Consider the following 23,807-nt stretch of genomic DNA (forward strand, 5'->3'; position numbering starts at 1 on the left):
ATGTAAAAACATACCATCATAATTAATGGAGTTCAATATCACCAAGAGAATAGGTAAATCTCTAGGATCTCTCATAGGAATCAAAGCTAGAAAAATCAAAACCAACAAAACCAGAGTATTGGTAAAAGCAAATCTAAGTAATATAGTAAGTAGGAAAATCATAACCAACATATCTATATATCACCAAAATGCATATCAAGAACAACTTTAAAGACAGTCCAAAGAAAAGGAAAAGTATAGGTTTGGGAAAAGGAAGAACTATGGTAGAGCTACAATAGTAAAGGACTACAGAGATAATCAAAGGATATCAGAAAAGATTAAAAAACAAAATAAAAGAATTCTAGAGAAAAAAGAGGAATATTAATAGGAGGGTCCCAAAAAAGAAGGGGTGGAGGAAAATGATTGGATAACAAACATAAATTACCAACACACACTGAATAAATGTAAAAGTGCAAGGACTATCAGATGGAAAGAGATATAGTAGCAGAAATGGAACTTAATATTAAAAAAAAAACAAGCTATTACATGAAATCCTTCTATTACAAAATGATCTGATTGATCAAAGCATACTAGTGGAGGAAGCTCATAAAGAGCACAAAGGAAAAAGGATACTAACATTAGAAATAGAGGAAACACCAAAAAAAAAAAAAATAGGCAAATCAAAGTCCCAGAAGAAGGATCATCAAAAACCCTAGATGAAATACCAGGAATTAAACAGAGGGAACAAGAGAATAGTAAAAGAGAAGAATCAACAAAAGATAGAATTCAAGAAGATGCCCATCAATCAAAGATTTTAGAAAAAGAAATCAACATTCCACCAATAGATTCAACCCAATGGAGCAACATTACTATTAGAAAGAAGGTAAAAAAGAAGAGTTACAAGTTCTGGCAAACCCTTAGCAATGGCACAAACATGTTTGCCCCAATCAGAGAAGGGACAAAACTAGAATAAGAAATAAGGAACTTAACTCCAAGACTAACAAGCTAACATTATGAAGAGCAAGCAATATGGAATGAATTAGGGGACAACTCGAACAAAGGAAAAGAAAGTAAAGAGTTAAGATTAAAAGAAAAAGGACAAAATTTAGAATCAAAAGATTATCAAACAAATAAGATGATAATCAAAGAAATTTTTATAGAAGACTATTAGGCAAGAGAAGATTCAGAGATAGCAAAAAAAGTGTTAAAAGAACAAAACCTGGAAAAGATAGGTCTCTCAGTAAATTAGGAAGGAATGAAGATGCCAAATTGCGGGAAAACCAAGCAGAAAAGAATGAGGAAATCACTAAAAGAATTAAGGGAGGTTGCACGACAGGTAAAAGAACAAACAAAGATTTCTGACATTCTATAAGGTGGGAAGGGGAAGAGCCTTCCCAAGGATCAATGAAAATCACCACTTTGAATGCTAGGGGCCTAAACGCCCCTAACAAGAAATGTTTATTAAAGCATAATATCACATTGTTAGATTAAGATATTACACTAATAGAAGAAAAAAATTAAATAGAAAAGAAGGGATAAAATTAAGTCAAAAATTGGGCAATTGGAAATTAGAGTTTAAAGAGTCACAGGGAGCCTTAGGCAGACTTGATATCATATGGAATTCTCGACAAGTCAATATAGAAGATATATCTACCCACACTAACTAGATGGGAAGTACAGCTATCAGCAAAAAATTAAACATATAGTTGACTGTAATAAATGTCTATGGGCCCACTCAATCATCTGAGAAATCAATAGTTTGGAATGAAATCAGTGCATTTATTAATACAAAACCAAATGAGGCAGTTATCATAGGAGGAGATTTTAATGTTATTTCAAGAAAAGAGGAAAAATATGGTGGAATAAGCTCATTTTCCAGAGCTATGGAAGACTTCAAACACTAGATCCAAAAGAACTCCCTTATAGACATCACTACCAAAAATGGTTTATATACTTGGAATAATAGAAGGAAAGGCTTTTTTAATATTGCAGAATGATTGGATAGATTCTTCCTAAAAGGAGAGGTCAGTATATTGGATAAAGAAGTCAATGCAGAAATACTACCAATGGTAGGTTCAGATCACTTTCTAGTAAAACTGGAAATCAAAGAGCAAATTAAACCAAACAAGAACCCTTTTAAATGCAAAAAGATGTGATTTATGGACAAATCATTCATGGATAAAATAAAAGGATGGTGGCAAGAAGAAAAGTTCTAGGGGTCAAAAATGTTTTTCTTTGTTTCAAAGATAAAAAGCATAAAAGAAAAAAATCTAAAATGGAATAAAACACAATTTAAAAACATCTTCAAAGAAAAACTAGACATTGAAGAAAAATTAGATAAACTAAACAAAGAAAACATCATTAATGGAATGAATAATGAAACTTATCAATTAAAAAAAGAGTACCTTTTAAAACAAGAAGAAATTTTAGCAAAGAAGAAATATTTTGGAAGCAAAAATCCAGAGAGAAGTGGCTATTAGAAGGAGATCACAACACAAAATTCTTCCATAACAACACACTACATTATAGAACTTGTAATAACATAACAAAAATAAAGAATCTGCAAGGTAAGCAAACTGAAAACCTAAAAAAACTAGTAGAAATCTTTGTCGACTTCTTCAAAGATACCCTCAATAGTTTTAACTCTTCAAACAAGGTAGACCAAGAGGAAATGTTAAAATCTATTCCCAAGTTGATTGCAAATGAAGATAATAGAATCCTTAATAAAACTTTTACTCTTCAAGAACTCAAAGTCATCCTTTTCAACATTAATCTAGACAAATCCTCAGGTCCAAATGGGTTCCAAGCATTCTTCTTCAAACAATGCTGGTATATTCTAGGTGAAGACTTATGGAAAGATTTGGAGGCTTCTAGCAATGGAGGATCTCTCTTATTAGAAATCAATCGTGCCTTCTTAACCCTAATCCCTAAAAATAACTTATGTTTAGAACTAGGTGACTTCAAACCCATCACACTTTGAAATACTATTTACAAAGTATTCTCAAAAGTCTTAGCCAATCATCTTAAAAGTTTTCTCCCTAAACTCATATTAGAGGAACAAATAGGTTTTTTTCTAGGTAGATCCATCCTTGATGGTATCTCTATCATCCAAGAAACTATCTGCTTTGCAATAAAAAATAATGAAGCATGTATGTTATTAAAACTAATAATTCAAAAAGCTTACAACAAAGTAGACTAGAGATTCCTATGTAAAACTCTTGAAGATTTTGGATTCTCAAAATAGTGGATAAACATCTATATCAATGTATATCCACCCCAAAAATTTCCCTTCTCATTAATGGTACTCCGAAAGGCCCTTTCAATATTTCAAGGGGGATCTGACAAGAAGACCCTATATCCCCATTTTTGTTTATCATTATGGTAGAATCATTTGGAAGAGCAATCAAATCCGCACAATCACATAACAAAATTAAAGGAGTCAAAGTAACAAATGATGTAGAAAATATGACTCATCAACGGTTTGCTAACGACACAATCCTAGCAGGAATCAACTCTCTGAATGAGGCAGAAACATATTCTAAAGCCTCAGGACAAAGAATTAATGTTGAAAAATTAGAAATCTTCTTCTTAAATACACTAGAGGAAAGAGGAGAAAATATGCAACAAATTAGGATTCAAAAAGAGTACTTTACCATTTAAATATCGAGGAATTTTCCTAGAGAAAGGGAGCAAGACCAACCTAGGTTGGGAACACATCCTAGGGAAATTTGATAACCAAACAAAGACTTGGAAAGGAATATGGCTAAATAAGGCTAGGAGAACTACTAAAATTAAAGCTTTTTTATCAACTATCCCCACCCATCAACTATCCTATACACAATTACCTAAGAACATAAACCTAAAAATTGAAAAGAAACTCCGAGACTTTTTCTGGAATGAATTAAAGAATAAAAAGAAGGCAGTTCTAATCAGTTGGAACAAAATTTGCAAAGCCAAAGAAGTTGGGGTTTAGGAATCAAAAATCTAGAATGGCAGAGTGAAGCATTATGAGCTAAACAAGTTTGGAGACTGTACCAAGAACAAGACATAAAATGGGCTAGAATCCTATATAAAAAATACCTCAACCATCAGATAGGACCTCATTATTTAGAATTAGAGAGCCCCCTAAAGGCTCTCCAGGATGGAACTTCCTAGTAAAATGCTGATATTTGATATCCAAATACCATACATGGGATATTGGGAAAGGTGATAAAGCTCTATTTTGGGAGGACTCATGGAATGGACATCCACCTATAGATCTATCAAAAATTACCCCAGAAGCCATAACTCACCTTAAGATAATATAGGGTTCAAAAGTGAAAGATTATATATAGGAAAAAAACTCTGAGTCAGAAAAGAGTTGGAAATAGAAACCCCTCACTCACTATGGCCTCAACCAAGTGGACCAAGATATTCTAGAAAACATCCTTAAAAATTGCCCAATTTTAATTAAAAATAGGGAGGATAAATTGATTTGGCCAGCTTCTAAGGATGGAACTTATAAAGTCAAATAAGGGTATAGAATAATTACAAATTCTCAAAGATGGGATGTCAATGCCCTCCCCATAAACCTATGTTGGAACTCAGTAGGGCTTCCCAAAGTAGGTACATTTCTATGGCTGACTATGAAAAAGAGAATATTAACAGTAGATAGAATTTTAAAAATGGGTCTTGAAGGTCCTTCTAGATGTATACTATGTAAAGAAAGTTAAGAAACTCCAAAAAATTTCTTATATCTTTCTAAATACACTCAGGAATGTTGGAGGTGGCTCAAATACCAACTGAAGTGGACAACTCCCCTTGCAGGAAATTGGCTAGATCACCTAATAGGCTAGCCAAAAGACCCTCCTAATAATGTATATGGGAAACTTTGAAATATCACCTTAGCAATCTTGACTTGGGAAATCTGGAAAGAAAGAAACTGATGCATCTTTCAAAATCAAGAGCTTAACTTGCAAGTTCTCATTACAAAAATTGAAGTCACCATTACGAAAGTTATAAATAGTGATCTAAGGAACAGACTGAAAGAAGAAGGATCATTTAAAGAATGGGATGAAGAGATTAAAAAATTATGGCCTCTTATAATAAATCCTCCTCTTTCTTACAAGAAGAAAAATAATTTAGCCAAGAAAACATGTAAATGGGAACCACCACCAATAGGATCGAAGAAACTGAATTTTAATGGAGCCTCTAGAGGCAACCCATGCAAGGTAGGCATAGGATGCATTGCTAGGGGAGAATCAGGAAACTAGCTTACAAAAAGGTCTAAGCCACTAGAAATAATGACCAATAACTTAGTAGAATTAGAAGCAATAGAAGAAGGTCTAAAAATATGTAGTAGTCTTAGCATCAAAAATATTATAATCGAAGGAGACTTACAAATTATATTAAATGCTCTCAAGAAAGGGGGAACACCAAACCGGATCATAAATTCTAGACTAGAAATAACTTTTAAACTATTAGAAAAAAATTGAAGAGGTAAGATTCTTGCATATCTTCAGAGAAGGAAACATGAGAGCTGATAGCCTAGCAAATAAAGGTATTGATGGAGAAAATCAGTTAATTTTCAACCAAAGTGAACTAGGATAACTTGTTAAATTAGTTCTCCCTCCCAACCTTACGATATCATGATTTTAGTTATCATTTAATCAAGTCCTGTACAAGATTTTGATGCATATCTTTCATCCATGCATAAAAATTTGCCTAATTATGAAATTGAGTGACATTTACAAACTTGTTTGGATGACTATGTCATCATTGCAGGTTCTAGATTTTTCCTCCTAAAATATATAACTAGTGGATTTTTCTTTGAGGCTTTAATTGTCACTATAGGTCTCTGGTCTAAAATATTGGTTCTCTATGGACACCAATATTTGTTTAAATCATGCTTTCAAAAATCGCATTATGGCCTTTTGTGGTTTTGTTAAGCAAGAAAGATGGAATAGGATATTTTGACCGATAGATGACATGAGTCAAATTGCAATCAGTAGAGCATTGGGTGAGGGGGTTTTCAACTACGAGTATACGTAGAGAACAAATAGTGACATTCTTGGGCTATGGGTAGGCTACCTTGCTAGGGTAGGGGTTGACAAGTGGGACATTGTCAGGCTTAGCTACAACCTTTTTTACTCTTGTTGGCTGCTAGGGCTAGAGATAGTGGTAGCTAACATTGATGAAAGGCTATGAATCCCCCTTCCAAAAGAATATATGGAACATGAATTGGGAAGCCCAACACTTGCCAGTAGCCCTAGGCATTTGTGTCTAGTTGTCAGAGATAACATTCAATTTTTCAGAGAGTGGCTAAGGATGGAAGCAAGCATCAACTTCTTGTTGAGATGGAGAGGAATTATTGAGGACCCGAATAGAGACTGGCTCCTAAATTATTTGCAGGCCTATGATGCATACATCCACCTAGATGTGGACCTCTCCAACTTGGAAGATGTGGAATTTTGTCTCCCAAACTATGACAAATCTAGCAGAGGTAGGTCTGCCTATGAGTTTCTACCGAGTGTGAAGGCCAAAAACCTGCATGAAGCTTCAAAGATTATAATGGTGTTTAAGAAATAGTATTGATAACTATAGTTGTAGTTCTGGGCCAATTTTGTAGTATTAATCCGATCCAGTTAAGTATAAGGTATAGAATATGTATCTAGGTTTAGTTATTAGAATTTAAGCTTGCTATTTCCCTTTATAGACATGAAATCTTGTATAAGGTTTTATAAGGTTGCTTTTTATAAGCAATCTTCTTGTTGGATCATTGCTAAATTTTCATTTAGTCTTTCTCTATAAATATCACTTTTTGGAATATATTATAACTGTTTCTCATTATCATCTCTCTCATATTCGTGAGTTGATTTTGATGGCCTTTGTGATTTCAGCATGAGGATCTCTTTCCAGTCTTTTATTTTAGTTTGGCTCTCATTATTACATGTGTCACTCTTTCTTTTTTGCTCGATATTTGCCATGTATGGTATTTGATATCTTTCAAAAAATTAAACTCATTTTGTCTTCAATTGATTTTCCTTATAATTTTTTCGAATATAATGTGTTTTTTCCTTGACAACTCTATTTTTTATGATATAGCTAACACTCTAATCTCTGGTCTTTTGGAGTGTCACAAACTCTAAACTATGACTGTTATTTTGATGGGTTATGCTCCCTTCAAATTCTTTAATGTACAAACACATTATGATACATGCCAAATCATGTCTTTACTAACCTTTAACGTTACTTGATGTTTAAACTGTGATGTCTTATAGATATCAAGATGTATAGCTTAACTCATAATATGCAGCAGCCAAAAGTTCAGATGGATTAAAAAGATCTAATCTCTCAAGAATATCCTTTTATCATGTCATCCTGTCTGATTAATGTACACTAGGGTATTCCCCTTTTACTTATGTAATAATATAGAACTTTAGTCCTAGGCAAGACTAGAGGTTTTCTTGCTCCATTCTTCCCTTCCAGTGCCATCAGAATGGAGAAATTCTTGTAACCATTTCAATTTTATTAATATAATATATTAGAAGGCTTCAGTCATTTACCGATAAAAAATAAATAAATATTAATTAGAGTTTATTATTAAAATAAATAATCCTAAATAATTATCATTAAATTAAATAAATATAACTACACCACAATTAGAACTATAACTTTATCTTTAAATTTCATTCTTTTATATTTTATTTTCCTCTAGTTTATTAATTAGTGCAAGCACTAATTAAAGCATAGTTTATTATTTAAATTAATAATAATAATAATCAAAGCTCATTGTTTAAATGTAGCTCTAATTTAATTATTATTAAATAAATAATTATAATAAAGCAATATTAAATCTGTAATATTTTAATTCTCTTTTTTGTCCAACTTCTAAAATTAGACTTTTAAATTAAATATTTTTAAAGTACATATTTAATTAATTAAATATCATCATATTCTAATTTCTCTTTAACCAATTTTCTAAATTTAGACTTCTAAGTTAAGACTTTTAAATTAAAGCACACATTTTATTAGTTTTTGTAATTAATTAAATGTTCTCATGCTTTAATATTTTTTAATCAAATAATATTTAATTGTATGATTAACCCAAATATTAATTAGAATTAAATCATTTATCAAATAAATCACATAGTGAAATCCACATAAAAGCAACATTACCAAAACAGATCAAAACTCAAAATCAAACAACACAGACAAAGATAAACTCACAAGTTTAAAAAGGTGGAAAGTCAATTACAATCATCCTTGCAAGACAAGTATTCAGGCTATGGCTAGGATTGAGCCTGAACATTATCCCTCCATTCTTACCGTTAAGTTATTGTGATAGGGCACACTCATCCTGGCAATTTAGAGAAGTTGATGCTCAATACCTACATTATGCATAAAAGACGATCATGTACATGTATATAAATATATCTAAACTAAAAAAGCAATGATAGGGAGTGGTACATCATGTAGATCCCAACTAGCAGGTGACTATGAATCCCTCTCTTAACCACATCAAACATGACAAACAGAAAGATAAAACAGACACATGCACTATACACATACAAGTATGGAGTAAGTACCATAATAATTATAAGTCAAACATAAAATGCTCAAATAAAATAATGCAACATTACAAATATGAAGTAATCATTATTAAAGCATCATCTGATATTGCTATGAAAGAAATCACATTTATTAACTACGAATCATTAAAGCATCATTAGCACACCAATAACCATAATCATTAAACAACACATGAAATATAGTCAACTAAGTAATCATCGTTGATATATCTACAGTCAAAGTTATGAAATAATATCCTTGAAACTAACACATCCATGAAATAGGCATAAAAGAGTTTGATAAATATAACAAAAAAATAAACTATGGGTGGGCACTACACTGAAGCCTTTGGGTGTTTTCGATCTATTCCACAGGGTTTCCCTCTGGCCCTGACTTTGTATGTTCTTGCTAAGTACTAAAGGGTTTGGTTACTTACTTTCCCACTCTATTTCTATTGGTTTGGTTCATGGAATTTCATTGCCTAAGTCTTCTTCTCAGCTTGTCAATGGCCACTTTACTGATGACTCTTTTCTCACTCTCTTGGTTACCCACAAGGATATTTTCCATTTTTTGGGCATCCCCTTTGCCTTTCAAGCTTCTCCAGTGGAATTATGGAATGTTATACTCATGAAAATTGAGAAGAAGCTATATTATTGGATTACTAAACCTCTTTCTCTTGCAGGGAAATTTTAGATTTTCTCTAAAGTGCTAACGACTACTCATGTGTATTACTATTCTTCCTGGGCTCCTTCCAAAGCTTCCTACCTCAAGCTAGAGTATTTTCTTTGTGACTTTCTTTGGGCTTCTGGGTCTGATCATCATGGTTCTCATAAGGTTGCCTAGAATTTTTGTTGTCTCCCCAAAGAGTCTGGAGGTCTTGGCCTTCTTTCCACACAAAAGCAAGGGTTTTCTCTTTGTGTTAAGTGGATTATCTGTGCCCTCACTAGTGATGAATCTTGGAAAGTGTTGGTTCGACATTGTATCTCCTCTAGTTTCCTTGTTAGCAGGGATTCATGGAAGGGGATTTATCTTCAAACCCTTCACATTATGCATGAACATATTCATATCCAGGGCTCTTTTGTTATCAAAAGCATATGGAAAGCTTGGGAAGTTTTTAAGCCTTGGCTTCACTGGGATGGTGATGGGCTTTCCTTGAATCAGGGGAACCTTTGGTGGTCATCATTGGTTTCCATTTAAGGTGTTCCTCTAGCCAAGAATCAAGGTGCCAGTGCTCTGCATTTTTTCAAATGTAGCATCAAGACTCCTAAGGATCTCTTTTCTAAGATCTCCATGAGTCTTAGATCTTGGAAGGATATCCATGTCCAGTTCCATCTTGCTCATCTAGTTCCATAGACTTTTGATCTTCTACTCTTTGCCCTTCTAAATCATTTGATCCACAAGGTGGGCATCCAATCTGTGCAACCTTGATGGAAAGACTAGAAGTGGTACCTTGCCACACCCTTTATCAATTACAAGCCCAACTTAGGATATCGTTGGCTTTTTCCTCATCTTCCTATGGTGGATACTCTCAACTAGTGCTGACATCTTCAGTCTTCTACTTATATTGGAGAATGTGATTTGACACTATTTGGAGTGATATCACTGATCCAAAGATTGGCCATTTTTCCTAGTGCTTGTTGTGTCAAGGGCTTCCCCTCGAGTCATGACTCAAATATCTTCATGTTCTAGATCCTTAACATCGTTTTTGTGGGCATCTTAAGTCTTTTTTGCATTTTTTTGGTTTTGTAGGCATGCTTAGAATTATTGGAATTGGATATATGATTTTTTCAAGCCTTTCAGGCCAGAATGCTTTTCTTGGCACATGATTCTGCTAGGTGATTCCCCCAGGATCCCAAGGAAATTTTCCCAGATTTGGCATACTTTCAAGATGGAGATTTTCTTTAGTTTATGGAAGGATAAGAATGTTGTTCTTTTCACTCACAACTTTCCTGATATCAATTTTTCTATCACACTAAAGCATACATTTGTAATAATGTCATGTTGTAGATACAAGTCCAAGCTAAAAAGGTGGCTCTGGAGTTGGCCCATCTTCACGAGCTACTCAATCACTAGGGTAACATGCCTTGCACAGTTGCTACGGTGCCTCCTGGCTCTGCTGACCATATTCTACCCCAGGGCCACCATCGAGGTCACAACTCTTCTACTCACTTCCACTCACACAGGTTGCACTCATAGGCCCCCCCCCCACTACTCTCCAAGTGGTTGTGATGATGGCTGATAGCGTTACTCAGCTTCTCCACCTCATCGCAGATCTGGTTGGTCCCCAGTTCCTATGGCTCCCCATCCTACTTCTCCTCCTAGCGTTGTTAGCTCCAAATGGCCTTTTTTCTTGAATTTTACTATCTCTCTACCGCAGGCAGAAGATAAAGATAAAGAACAATTTTCTAATGATGATGTTGACAGTAGGATTATTCCTTGTCCACCTACCAATCCCAAGGATGCTTAGGGTTTTAATGATCGTGATGAACCACCTCCTGCAGTTGGCACTAGTCTTGTGGCCTGAGGGAGCTAGTTAAATGTTTGTTTTGATGAATAATTTTTGTATCCGGCTTCAACCTTGTGAACTCTTGTGGGGTGATCTTGTATCCCTTAAACCCTTTTTAATGAATTTGTAACTAGTATATTAATTTATTAATAGAAAGGAACTATTCATAAAAAATAGATATCATAATGTTGTCATATCGTAGATAAGATTGAGAAAGTACATTTTTTAATATTTGAAGTCATTTGGTGTAGAATAAAATCTATTTATATTTAAATGTAAAATAATAAGGAATTAAAATCCTTGAACACCTCTCAACATCCAACTATGGGTGTGGAATTTCTATCAGAGAGAGAGTAAAGTCCAACCTCTAAAAAAATTAGAGATAAAATGTTGAAAGACTTTAATGCAATTCCATCACATAGAGCCCTCCTGACATCATTGGAATATATAATTTCTCATATAGATTCAATTAAGAATAAATATAGGATCTATCATAGGCAAAACATATAACAATCATAGCCTACAAAATTATCATATAAATAAGTAAAAAGTTAAAGAATTAATATGTTTTTAATACTCTATTTATTGATTTAAAGAGCCAATAGACCTTTTCACAAAAGTTGTAAGAGATTTCTTATTCACTAGTTTCAATACTACAAAATAAGGGGGGGAATTTTGGAATAGTTAATTGATAGTTTTTTCTAAGGAAACCATTTTTTTATTTTTTTCTCAATAAGATTCTAAACCATGTAATATTTGAAAGGTAGACAAATTAAAATTAAAATTAAAAAGTATAAATTATCAAAATATTTACATCATCTTAAATTGTTGTATACTTACTTTTTGTGCTGAAAGATTCTAAATTAAAATCATAAAACAGTTAATAGACTTCTAAGCAAAAATATTCTCCATAAATATTTACAAATACCTTGTCTTTACAACAAACAAGCAACATTAAAAATTAAGATGTGTACATTTTTCCAAAAGTTGCTAGAAATAAATTTATGTCAATAGGTACATCAAATCAAGTAGACATTTATCAATAAACAGTCAATCTCCAGAATCAATAATCTTGAAGTATATCAACATTGAGAATCTATAACAATGGGAAAAGGGGGCATCAGCTTTCCATTGCCATTTATCAAAACAAATATCACATGTACTTTATCTCAATGCATGATGTTTAACAATTCTTTCCATGTTCCTCTTTTAACTTAAATTATCTGATGTGAATCCAATTACAATTACGTAATATGAAAAAGGCATTTTCCTTCAACAGTGTAATAGACCGCATTTTGCCCCTCAAAACATAGTCAAATGCCTTTTGCTTGCCAGGCCGCTCTTTCAGCTGAAAATTACAGCCTCACGAATCGAGCTGGCTTGCACTCTACTTTTCAAAACAATGGGCATTTTTTATCCACAGTCAATCCCAGTCAATCCCACATTTTACTCTGCATTGTGCACGAGTCGTTATATTATAAGACTATATTAAGAGTGGCCAGCAAAGCTCCCTTGCAGATATTTTATTTTAAACTCCACCGTCCACCCATCTATCTACCTAGGGTTCACTTGAGTAATGGAGGCATCATTTACTGACGGAATTCCTGATGAGGATGACGTCATCGTTCCAGATGTCCCCGTCTCATAACTTTCTACACCGGACCCCGAGCTTTTCTTTCCTCGTGCTTTTGGGCCATGGCTTTTGCTCTTGCTGATGAAGGCGGGCATTTGTGGATTTGGCAGTCTCACAGAATTGCTGGATATCATCACAATAACACTTGACATAGTTGGGCGAAGTGTGGCATCTGCTTGTACACACAGTAGCCCAACCTGAATAAATCTCCACGCTTTCTCCCGTGGACATGTTTCTGCAACTGTTGGATCCACCAAATTCTTAACATCATCTCCTTCGTATAGCCTCCACGCCTGCATCACATTTCTGTAATTCATTATATTTTTGGCTTTGAAGAGCATTAACTTTGAAGATAAATACATCATGGTATGTCGGCCAGTTGCTTACCCATTCTAACAGGTTTTCCATTTCGTAGGGAATATTTACATCACTAATTTTCCTTCCACTCATAATCTCAAGCAGCAGCACTCCAAAACTGTAGACATCTGCTTTAACTGACAGCTTCCCTTGCATTGCGTACTCCGGAGCCATGTAACCGCTGCACCACATCAAAACATTAATGGGGATAATCACAAAATTTAAAACCCTAATAATCCTTAGCCATATCTGATATAGATCTCAAGTACTTAGGCCAACATTTTCATTGTGGGGTTTCTTACTATGTGCCTGCAGCTTTTGTATTGACATGTGTTTCATCTCCACCAAATAATCTTGCCAGGCCAAAGTCAGCTATTTTGGCACTTAGTTTCTCATCAAGTAAAATATTGTTTGCTTTAATATCCCTGTGAATGATTTTCAATTGCGAATCCTCGTGAAGATAGAGGAGGCCACGGGTGATCCCAATTATAATTTTTTTACGCTTTTCCCAACTTAATTCTCTGCGCTTTTCCGGATCTGTAATCCCAATTTTTGTTATTTTGTGTAAAGCATAAATATCTACATCTTTATCATGAACAGCGCTTGTCCTGCAACTTACCAAAAAGAAAATTGTCCAAGCTTTTGTTGGGAAAGTATTCATAAACAAGTAACCTTTGATCTCCCTCAGCGCAACATCCCAACAGCTTCACAAGATTTCGGTGCTGAACATTCGCCAGCAGCTTCACTTCGTTCATAAATTCTCTCGCGCCTTGCATAGATCTCGCAGACAGCTTCTTAACTGCTATTTCCTTTCCATCTCTTGTTGTTCCCTGAAATATCACAACAGATTTAGAGCTGCATATATTCTTCTTTAACCGGACTCTTTCTATTAAGGAGTCGAATCCAATCCCACCTTGTAGACGGCACCAAAACCTCCTACTCCAAGCTTTTTACTCTCATCAAAATTTTCAGTGTATTCTGCAAGTTCTTCTAAGCTGAACACAAAATGTCTCTCCTCCATAATTAATCTGGCTTCAGATAAATATCCCGGCCTCTCTGTAGTCAAGTGGATAAACAAATAAGATCAACTTTTGCAAAATAACCAGAAAAAAGTTAAATTTCTATAATAATAATAAAATTTGAAAATTTGGAAGGAGCACCTTCGTTCTGGGTAACTAGAGCTATTTGTCCTCCTGAAATGGCAGATGCCACTCTTTTTCTCATTGCGATCAGACAAATAACTAGAACCAGAATCAGGCCTCCCACGAGCCCCAGTACAATCGGTAACGCTGAAGACTTTCCTGCAGTGTAGATCTTCATTATTAGTCACAGTAGGGATCCCCATGAAACCCTAACACACATTTAAGAGCATAACACAGGACATGTGGTTATTTTTGCATAATCTTTGATAACACCTTGGAAGATCTCATTAGATAAGATACCAGAATTATGGGCTTCTTCGGGAGGTGAAGAAGCAGGTGGGTTCTTTGATTTCAATGGTAACATGGATTCGGCAGATCCAAAAAAAGGGTATATCTCAAATCTAATCTTGCAGGATGTGGACAGAACCTGAGCTCCCTTATCCACCGAGCAGCAAAGGCGTGCTTCTTGCTTCGCATAAAACAAGCAATTCCTGCAAGGATTGGCTTCCAATGTTCTCCAACACTGGACTAAGCCGTAGATTTCTCCTGAGCCAGCGTAAGTAGTGAACCCAATAGCGAAACCCTTATTTGCAGGTTCGGAAGCTTTCTCAGACAGATTTTGCAGCAGACGACTTACCGCGTCCCCGTAAGCCTCTGAATTGCTAGTTATACGACTTTCATTGGGAAACGAAATCACAGCAAGATCGACATCCGCAAAGAAATTGAATTTGTCATAACGGAGGAAACAGTCGTCCATCCATACTCGCCCACCTATGTCATTGCCGCAATATTCACTAACGGTTTTATATGCATTTTTCGAACAGTAGGAACATTTATCTGCTGATATGTTCCCAACACACTGTAAAAGGCCATATACGGTGTAGGGAGATTGACCATGTGAAGATGTAGCGAACTGCGGAGTATCAAAATTATTGCCAGACAGATCGTTGATAACTCGCTTCAGGTTTGTGGAATATGCATCGCCATGTGCATAAGTTGTATCATTGTTGCAATTAACCCATCGGCACTCACATATGACCCAACAAGTACTCAAAATAATTAATGAAGAAAGAACGGAATCACGCTTCATCTTCTTCCTGACTGTTAATTGGTAGGTCTTCTTCATTTACAGTGGAATTCAATCTGGAAGGCCTCAAGCGCAGGATAAAAACATATCTACTTCTGATGGTGGATTTGCCGAGACGCCTGGTTTTCATTCACTTAAACCCAAAATTTACCGGAGCTGAAATAAGCAGTAATGAATTTCCGTGGAGTAGGTACTCAACCAAGGCGCTCTTCGTGCGTAACTTTTAATCTACAGACTTTTTGTTCTACCAATGGGCAAACAAGTTATATATCGAGAGGATATGTCTCATCGTGAAATCTGGCTACAAACCTCAGGACACGTCAGTCGAAAATTTCCGTGTTCAAACAGTTGGGTAAACTACTCTTCGCGTTTTTACAAGAGGTACCTAGGTAGTGACAATAGTGTGACGTTCCATGGTTGAAATTTTAGTATTCAATCTTTCGTTTCAGTTGTATGGAGGTTGATTTTTTTTCTGTTTTTATTTGGCTCAATTGATAATTAAGGGTATAATTATGTTAAATTCTCTCTATCTTGTATTCATAAATAAGTTTTGGTTAAAAATTTTAAGCTGAAATATTTTAGGTTAAAAATTGAGAGGTAACCATTTTGTCAATTTTTTTCACATTGTGATTATTATCTTATCTTTTAAAATCTAAGAGTCTTACAATCACAACCATCTATGGCTTGTGAAGCAAGGAACTCCTTATGATTTGTCTTCCCATCATAATGTATTAGCATGGTTAGTTGGAACCTAAAAGAGGAAAAATGGCTCTTGGCAAGGTTGTGTTGAATATAAATGTTATATCTTGCAACAATACATTCTTTGCCACTATGGTAAAATCGACAAGAGCGAATGAAAATTAAGATATTTCATTTTAGAGGGAAACAAATATACTTATAGGTTTAAATATAACATCCATAGGTTCCATTGATTTTGAACACCACTCCATCATAATTTTGCAATTTTTACATCAACAGCTGGGTGGAAAGAATAGAGATAATATAGGGTAAGTGCACCAAGTTGTGGTGCCAAAAGGGGGTTATAAGTGGATACCTTTTTTTCTAAAATCAATAATTTCTGAACTTCAACAAGAATTTGAAGATAGTTACGCTCAAAATTTTAAGATATAACAAAAAAAAAAATAGTAGTCATTTGAATCTAGTTTCTAAACTACTAATTTTTTTTCAAAATGGTTTAGTTTTAGGTCCTCAAAAGGGGGGGGGGGGGGCACAAAAAGTGGTATTGTTTATTCAGAAAAAATATAACATAGTACAAAGTGTGCCCCCCTAAAATTTGAACTTTTTTTTTGAAATTCTTTAATCGCTCTGATCAAAAGTTACCTAACACTATGTAGTTTATCCCAAATTTTTCAAGTAATTTTATAATGTGTATTTTTTTAATAAATTTTTTAATTGGAAACATCCCTAAAATGTGAAATATTTGTGTGCTCCCCCTAGAAATGATTGAAAACTAATTTAAAATCAAAACTTCTTCTTTTTTAAAGTCTGTAGAATAGAGTCTAGTTTCTCAAAAACTAAGTTGTTGCAAAATTCGATGAGTGAGCTAAAATCTACAACCCAATTAGTACATGTTGGTTTTTGACAAAAAATGGGCATACATTTAAAAGAAATTATAGTTGAAAGGCTTGAAATAGTTCAAATAAAAATAAATTATATGGTTATATAGCTAACACAAAGACCTACAATGTCATGTAACCTGATTTTGTCGATGCTCAACCACGAGGAAACTTGAAGGAGAGCACACAAGAAAAATCAATCATTTTTTGTATGTTTGCAGCAAAACACATCTCAGACCAATTTAGACACTCCAAACCTTTGGGTTGGATCCCCAAGGCAAAACCAAGCCTTGGGCTTGGTAGAATGCAAAGCTTTGAATAGCATGTGTGCAATATAGAACATTCACATTATAGCATGCATGCACTATTTAAAGTTTTTTTAAGTTTGGGTCTTAATAGTGCGTACACGCTTTAGTGTGTATGTGCTTTAGTGCGCACACACTATTGCGCACACACTATTAAGACCTAAATTTCAATAGAGAGGGAAGGAGAGAGGCAAAGAGGGTAGAGCATGAGAGAGATTAGAAGATGGGAAAAGAGTAGGAGGTGGGATAGGGAGAGAGGGAGGGAGGGAGGGAGAAATAGAGAGAGAGAGAGAGAGAGAGAGAGAGAGAGAGAGAGAGAGCGTAGGCGATTGGAGAAGGTGAGATAGGGAGAGAGGGACAGAGAGAGAGAGAGAGTAGGGGATGGGAGAGAGAGAGAGATAGAGATTAGGGGATGGGAGAGAGAGAGAGAGAGAGAGAGAGAGAGAGAGTAGGTGGAGAGAGAGAGAGAGAGAGAGAGAGAGTAGGGGATGGGAGAGAAAGAGAAAGAGTAGGGAGATAGAGACAAGGATGGGAGTGTGTGTGTGTGAGAGAGTAGGGGATGTGAGAGAGAGAGAGTAGGGGATGGGAGTGAGAGTGTGTGAGAGAGAGTGGGAGGTGGTAGAGAGAGAGTAGGGGATGGGGGAGAGAGAGTGAGAGTAGGGGATGGGAGGGGGAGGGAGAGAGAGAGAGAGAGAGAGAGAGAGAGAGAGAGAGAGTAGGTAGTGGAAGAGGGAGTGGGAGAGGGAGAGTGAGAGAGAGGAGGAATGGGGGAGAGAGATGGAGAGAGTAGGGGATGAGAGAGAGAGTGAGAGAGAGAGAGAAAGTAGGGGATGTGAGAGAGAGAGTAGGTAGTGGGAGAGGGAGTGAGAGAGGGAGAGCGAGAGAGAGAGGGGGGATGGGAGAGAGAGTGGGGGTGGGAGAGATAGAGTAGGGGGTGGGAGAGAGAGAGGGTAGGGGATGGGAGAGAGAATAGGGAGTGGGAGAATGAGAGAGAGTAGGGGATGGGGGGGAGAGAGAGAGAGAGAGAGAGAGAGGGACAGAGAGAGACAGAGAGAGAGTAGGTGGTAGGAGAGGGAGTGGGAGAGTGATGGGAGTGTGTGTAACAGAGAGAGAGTAGGGGACGGGAGAGAGTGTGAGAGTGAGAGAGAGAGAGTAGGGGGTGGTAGAGAGAGTATGAGAGGGGGGAGAAAGAGAGTGAGAGTAGGGGATGGGAGAGAGAGAGTAGGTAGTGGGAGAGGGAGTGGGAGAGAGAGAGAGAGAGAGAGATGGGAGTGAGAGAGAGAGAGAGAGAGTAGGGGATGGGAGAGGAGAGAGAGAGGGGGGATGGGAGTGTGTGTGTGTGTGTGTGTGTGTGAAAGAGAGAGTATGGGATGGGAGAGGGGAGAGAGAGAGAGAGAGAGAGAGAGAGAGAGTAGGGGATGGGAGGGAGAGAGAGTGAGAGAGAGAGAGTGGACGGTGGGAGATGGAGTGGGAGAGGGAGGGAGAGGGAGGGATGGCAGAGAGGAGAGAGAGAGAGAGAGAGAGAGAGAGAGAGAGAGAGAGTGAGAGAGTGAGAGAGAGAGGGATGGAAGAGAGTGTGAGAGTGTTAGAGTGTTAGAGAGAGTAGGGGATGGGAGAGAGAGTATAGGATGGGAGAGAGAGAGAGAGTAGGGGATGGGAGAGAGAGAGAGTGTGAGAGAGAGTAGGCAGTGAGAAAGAGAGTGGGAGAGGGAGAGTGAGTGAGAGAGTAGGCAATGAGAGAGGGAGTGGGAGAGGGAGAGTGTGAGAGAGAGAGAGAGAGAGTAGGGGATGAGAGAGAGAGAGAGAGAGAGAGAGAGAGAGAGAGAGAGATTAGGTAGTGGGAGAGGGAGATAGATAGAGAAAGAGTAGCCCGAGAGAGAGAGAGAGAGAGTAGGGGATGGGAGAGAGAGAGAGAGAGAGAGAGAGAGAGAGAGATTAGGGGATGGGAGAGGTCCAGACAATGAGAGATAATAATCGATGGGAGAGGGAGAGAGAGTGAGAGAGAGTAGGGGATGGGAGAGGAGAGAGAGAGAGAGTAGGGGATAGAGTGTGAGAGAGAGTAGGCAATAGGAGTGAGAGAGGAAGAGAGGGAGAAAGAAAGAGATGGGAGGGATGGGTGTGTGTGTGTGTGTGTGTGTGAGAGAGAGAGAGAGAGAGAGAGAGTAGGGGATGGGAGAGGGAGAGAGAGAGAGAGAGAGAGAGAGAGAGAGAGAGAGAGAGAGAGAGAGAGAATAGGCAATGGGAGAGGGAGTGGGAGAGGGAGAGAGAGAGGGGGGTGGGATGGGAGTGTGTGTAAGAGAAAGAGTAGGGGATGGGAGAGAGAGAGAGTAGGTGGTGGTAGAGAGAGAGAGATTATGGGATGGGATAGAGAGTGTGAGAGAAGGAGATGAGAGAGACAGAGTAGAGAGGGAGAGAGTGGGAGTGAGAGAGACTAAGAGAGAGTAGGGGATGGGAGAGAGAGAGAGAGAGAGAGAGAGAGAGAGAGTAGGTGGTGGGAGAGCGAGAGTGAGAGAGAGAGTATGGAATGGGAGAGAGAGTGAGAGAGAGAGTTGGCAATGGGAGAGCGAGTGGGATAGGGAGATAGATAGAAAGAGAGAGAGAGAGAGAGTAGGGGATGGGAAAGGAGAGAAAGAGTGAGAGAGAGTAGGGGATGGGAGAGGAGAGAGAGTAGCTTGAGAGAGATAGAGATTAGGGGATGGGAGAGGTCCAGACAATGAGAGAGAGTAGGCCGTGGGAGAGGGAGTGGAAGAGGGAGAGCAAGAGAGAGAGAGAGAGAGTGTGTGTGTGAGAAAGAGTAGGGGATGGGAGAGGAGAGAGAGGGGGGATGGGAGCATGTGTGTGTGTGTGTGTGTGTGAGAGAGAGAGAGAGAGAGAGAGAGAGTAGACAGTGGGAGAGGGAGTGGGAGAGGGAGAGGGTGAGAGAGGGGGGATGAGAGTGTGTGTCAGAGAGAGAGAAGGGGATGGGAGAGAGAGAGAGAGAGAGAGAGAGAGAGGGAAAGGGAGTAGCCCAGGAGAGAGTGAGAGAGAGAGAGAGAGTAGGGGATGGGAGAGAGAGAGATTGAGAGAGAGTAGGGGGTGAGGGAATGAGAGAGAGTAGGGGATGGGATAGAGAGAGAGAGAGAGAGAGAGAGAGAGTAGGTGGTGGGAGAGGGAGAGTGGAGAGATAGAGAGTAGGCAGTGGGAGAGGGAGTGGGAGAGGAAGAGCAAGAGAGAGAGTAGGGGATGGGAGAGAGAGAGAGTGAGAGAGAGAGAGTAGGTGGTTGGAGAGGGAGTGGGAGAGGGAGATGGATAGAGAGAGAGAGAGAGTAGGGGATTGGGGAGAGAGAGAGAGAGAGAGAGAGAGAGAGAGAGAGTGGGGGGTTCGAGAATGAGAGAGAGTAGGGGATGGTAGAGAGAGTGAGAGAGTAGATGGTGGGAGAGCAAGAGCGAGAGAGAGAGAGAGAGAGAGAGAGAGAGAGAGAGAGAGAGAAAGAGAGAGAGAGTAGGGGATGAGAGATATAATGAGAGAGAGTAGGCAATGGGAGAGGGACAACAAGAGAGAGTGAGAGTAGTGGATGGGAGAGAGAGAGTACGTGGTGGGAGAGGGAGAGGGAGAGGGAGAAAGATAGATAGAGAGAGTAGCCCGAGAGAGAGAGAGAGAGAGAGAGTAGGCAGTGGGAGAGGGAGAGCAAGAGAGAGAGTAGGGGATGGGAGAGAGAGAGGAGGCAGTGGGAGAGGGAGTGGGAGAGGGAGAGAGATTGAGAGTGAGAGAGTAAGGTATGGGGGAGAGAGAGAGAGAGAGAGAGAGAGAGTAGGGGATGGGAGAGACTGAGAGAGAATAGGCAGTGGGAGAGGGAGAGTGAGAAAGAGAGAGAGTAGGGGATGGGAGAGTGAGAGTGAGTGAGTGAGTGAGAGAGAGAGAGAGAGAGAGAGAGAGAGAGAGAGAGAGAGAGAGAGAGAGAGAGAGAGTAGGCAGTGGGAGAGGTGGAGTGAGAGAGAGAGGGAATAGGGGATGAGAGAGAGAGAGTAGGTGGTGGGAGAGGGGGAGGGAGAGAGAGAGAGGGGATGGGAGAGGAGAGAGAGTGAGAGAGAGTAGGGAATGGGAGAGGAGAGAAAGATTGAGAGAGAGTAGGGAGAGAGAGAGAGTAGGGGATGGGGGATGGTGGAATAGGGAGAGCAAGACAATTTTTTAGTTTTCCAAAGCATGTACGTGCTATAGCACATATGTGCTTTAGAATTTTTTTTTTTTTAAAACTTAAATATGTGTCATGTTTTTGGCACCAAAACTTGGTGCACATACCCTATGGTTAAGGGGGGTCAAAAAGTCAGTAAGTTCAAGAACCAAGCAAAACTACAAGAATTGATTAACAATACCACCTTAAGACTCACACAAAGAATATTAACTATGCATCAAGAAAACAATATTTCAATGTGATGAAGAGTTTCTTTCATCCAATAAGAAGTCACAACTCAAGTAATTTGCAAGGAAAAAAGGTTTGTAATATATTAAGATACTGGCACCTATGCAAATAAAGTCATTGTTCTTAGCAAAGCACAAAGCATTAATGGAAGGAACAAATCAGAGGAGATGCTATAATGACAATATCAAGCTAAAAGAAAATCAAGCTAAATCAAGCTAAATCAATACGTTATGAATCTTTTGTCTAAATCAAGCTAAAAGAAAATCAATGAAACCCACAAGAAGAGCACTGCATAAGGTAAAGAATACACACAGAGTCACTAAAGAACCAACATCTATGGTGCATGGAAAAGAAAAGGACCTAGAAATTTTAGTCAAAGTAAACATGGTTATCCATTAAAAGTGCCCACAATATCAATAAACCAATTGCGGGTCGTATACCACTAATCATCAAGATTATTTCTTCCACTCAAACATGATCAACCTTTTTATGTGTGAACGGAATTAATAAGGTATTTCTCCTCATCCTGTGTCTTCCAGATTCCATGAATTAATAAGTCACACACAAAACCACTCTTGCAAGGACAAGGATAATGAATTATAAGCCATAAGACATTAAATCACTATATGGCTTTTTGTAGACATATTTTCAATATAATTTTACTTTTGAATTATAAAAGGATAGAAAGTTTATTTTGTTTTTAAATTAAAAGTAGCAAAAACTAGGGGCTAGCCCATAAACAATCAAACTGGACAACTACTAGTAGATAACCATCAACCAAAACTACCCCCTACCACTTAATAAGACAAAAAAAAGGTTTGGAACCATAATTAAAAGAGTATCAGCAGGCCTAACATATATACAACATGTATTAAAACTATTAAAACTATAGACATATATAAACAAAGGCATGACAGCCTTAAACCCCTTCTAGTTCAACAACTCGCAGAATAACAACATAAAAAATGAATAAGAGAGAACCATTAAGGCTTCTTTGCCTCCTTCCTCCCCAAGAGGATGTTTGTCCAGTCTTCTACAAGGAAGTCAAATAGCATTTTTGTGTCCTCCTTTGGCAAGTCTCCCTCTGAGTCCTTAAGTAGGTTTAGTGTGGTGGTAGCAACATGTGTCACTTTGATAGTGAACTTAGTCAGTAGGCTCATTCTCTCTTCTAGCACATGAATTCTATCCCACACATCACTGCTAGCCTTCTTCATGATCTCCATGTTGACCTCCTACATGTCACTAGGAAGGCCATCCCCTTGCATCATAGTAACTTCTTGCACAATAGGGGGGTTTAGCATTATCCTTAGAAAAAGCCTTAATAGGGGAGGAAATCTTTATGGGGGAGGGCACCCTATCCACCGTATCAGGTAATTGTTCCCTCATTAAGTCCACACACCCCAATCCGATGGTTTCTGAAACATGAGACACTTCCTTTCTCTCCTTCAACCCCTCACCCAAGCCAGACCGAGAAGAGTTTGAGATCTCCTCTTCCTCCTCCTCCATTCTCCCTTCCCCAAAAGTTAATGCATTCTCTTTCATCCTCCATTTTGGGCAACCCATGTCTTCATAATCTATCTCCTCCTCTTGCGAGGCCCCTGCTTTTAGTTTCCTCTTAGCATTAGACTTAGCTAACCTCCCCCCCCTCTCTCCTCCTCAGACTCCTTTGGTTCCTTCTCTTTCCCTTTATCTTGTTTCCCTTTTCCCCCAAAAGGAGTGGGCTTTAAATCCATAGGGGACCCACTAGGCAAAGGTTGTGGGGTAGGGGCTTTGGGACTCATGATCATAAGGGAAACTAGTTGGGGTCGGGGGTTGAGGTGAGCTAGGATATCAATTTCCACAATCCTAGGGGGGGACCAAGGCAAGGTGGAACTGATACAAATGTAAAATTAACCCTTGACGTAAAATGGTAAAATTAACCCCTTTTGTCATTTTTTCATTTACATCAGTAACTTTGTCCTCAAGATCATGCAATAGAAAGAACATAATAGAAATTAAATCATGGTGATGAAAATGATTTAAGAGGGGAAAGTAGTAGTAATAACAGACACCATACCTCCCTTCCAGGGTTAGGTACTTCATCAACATCAAACAAACCTCATTCCATGGCTCAAAGAGCTTCTCTTGCATAAAACCACCTCTATGCCAAATAAGATCCTCCCCATCCAAGAATAAACATTGTAGACTCACTTCATCAGCCACCCTTGTCACCTTCTACCACTTCCTACCCTTTATGGCCAAAATCGTCGCCAGAGAAATGACTTCCTTACA

General features: G+C 38.1%; 1 protein-coding gene across 1 annotated transcript in view; it reads right to left on the reverse strand.

The window, feature by feature from the left end:
* Positions 1-15,495, reverse strand: part of LOC149563158 (cysteine-rich receptor-like protein kinase 10) — a 68,424-nt gene extending 52,929 nt beyond the window's left edge. Inside the window, exons 1-7 of the mRNA XM_089826553.1 lie at positions 14,468-15,495; positions 14,186-14,326; positions 13,939-14,081; positions 13,645-13,855; positions 13,328-13,562; positions 13,056-13,206; positions 12,730-12,961 (exon numbers count right to left, since the gene is read on the reverse strand). Of these exons, the coding sequence (XP_089682679.1) occupies positions 12,730-12,961; positions 13,056-13,206; positions 13,328-13,562; positions 13,645-13,855; positions 13,939-14,081; positions 14,186-14,326; positions 14,468-15,293 (1,939 nt within the window). The 5' untranslated portion in view covers positions 15,294-15,495. The remainder of the gene's footprint in view (positions 1-12,729; positions 12,962-13,055; positions 13,207-13,327; positions 13,563-13,644; positions 13,856-13,938; positions 14,082-14,185; positions 14,327-14,467) is intronic.
* Positions 15,496-23,807: the final 8,312 nt, after the last annotated feature.

This window comes from Cupressus sempervirens, chromosome 4 (assembly GCF_028749045.1).
Source record: "Cupressus sempervirens isolate cs-2001-9-10 chromosome 4, ASM2874904v1, whole genome shotgun sequence".
Taxonomy (NCBI): Eukaryota; Viridiplantae; Streptophyta; class Pinopsida; order Cupressales; family Cupressaceae; genus Cupressus; species Cupressus sempervirens.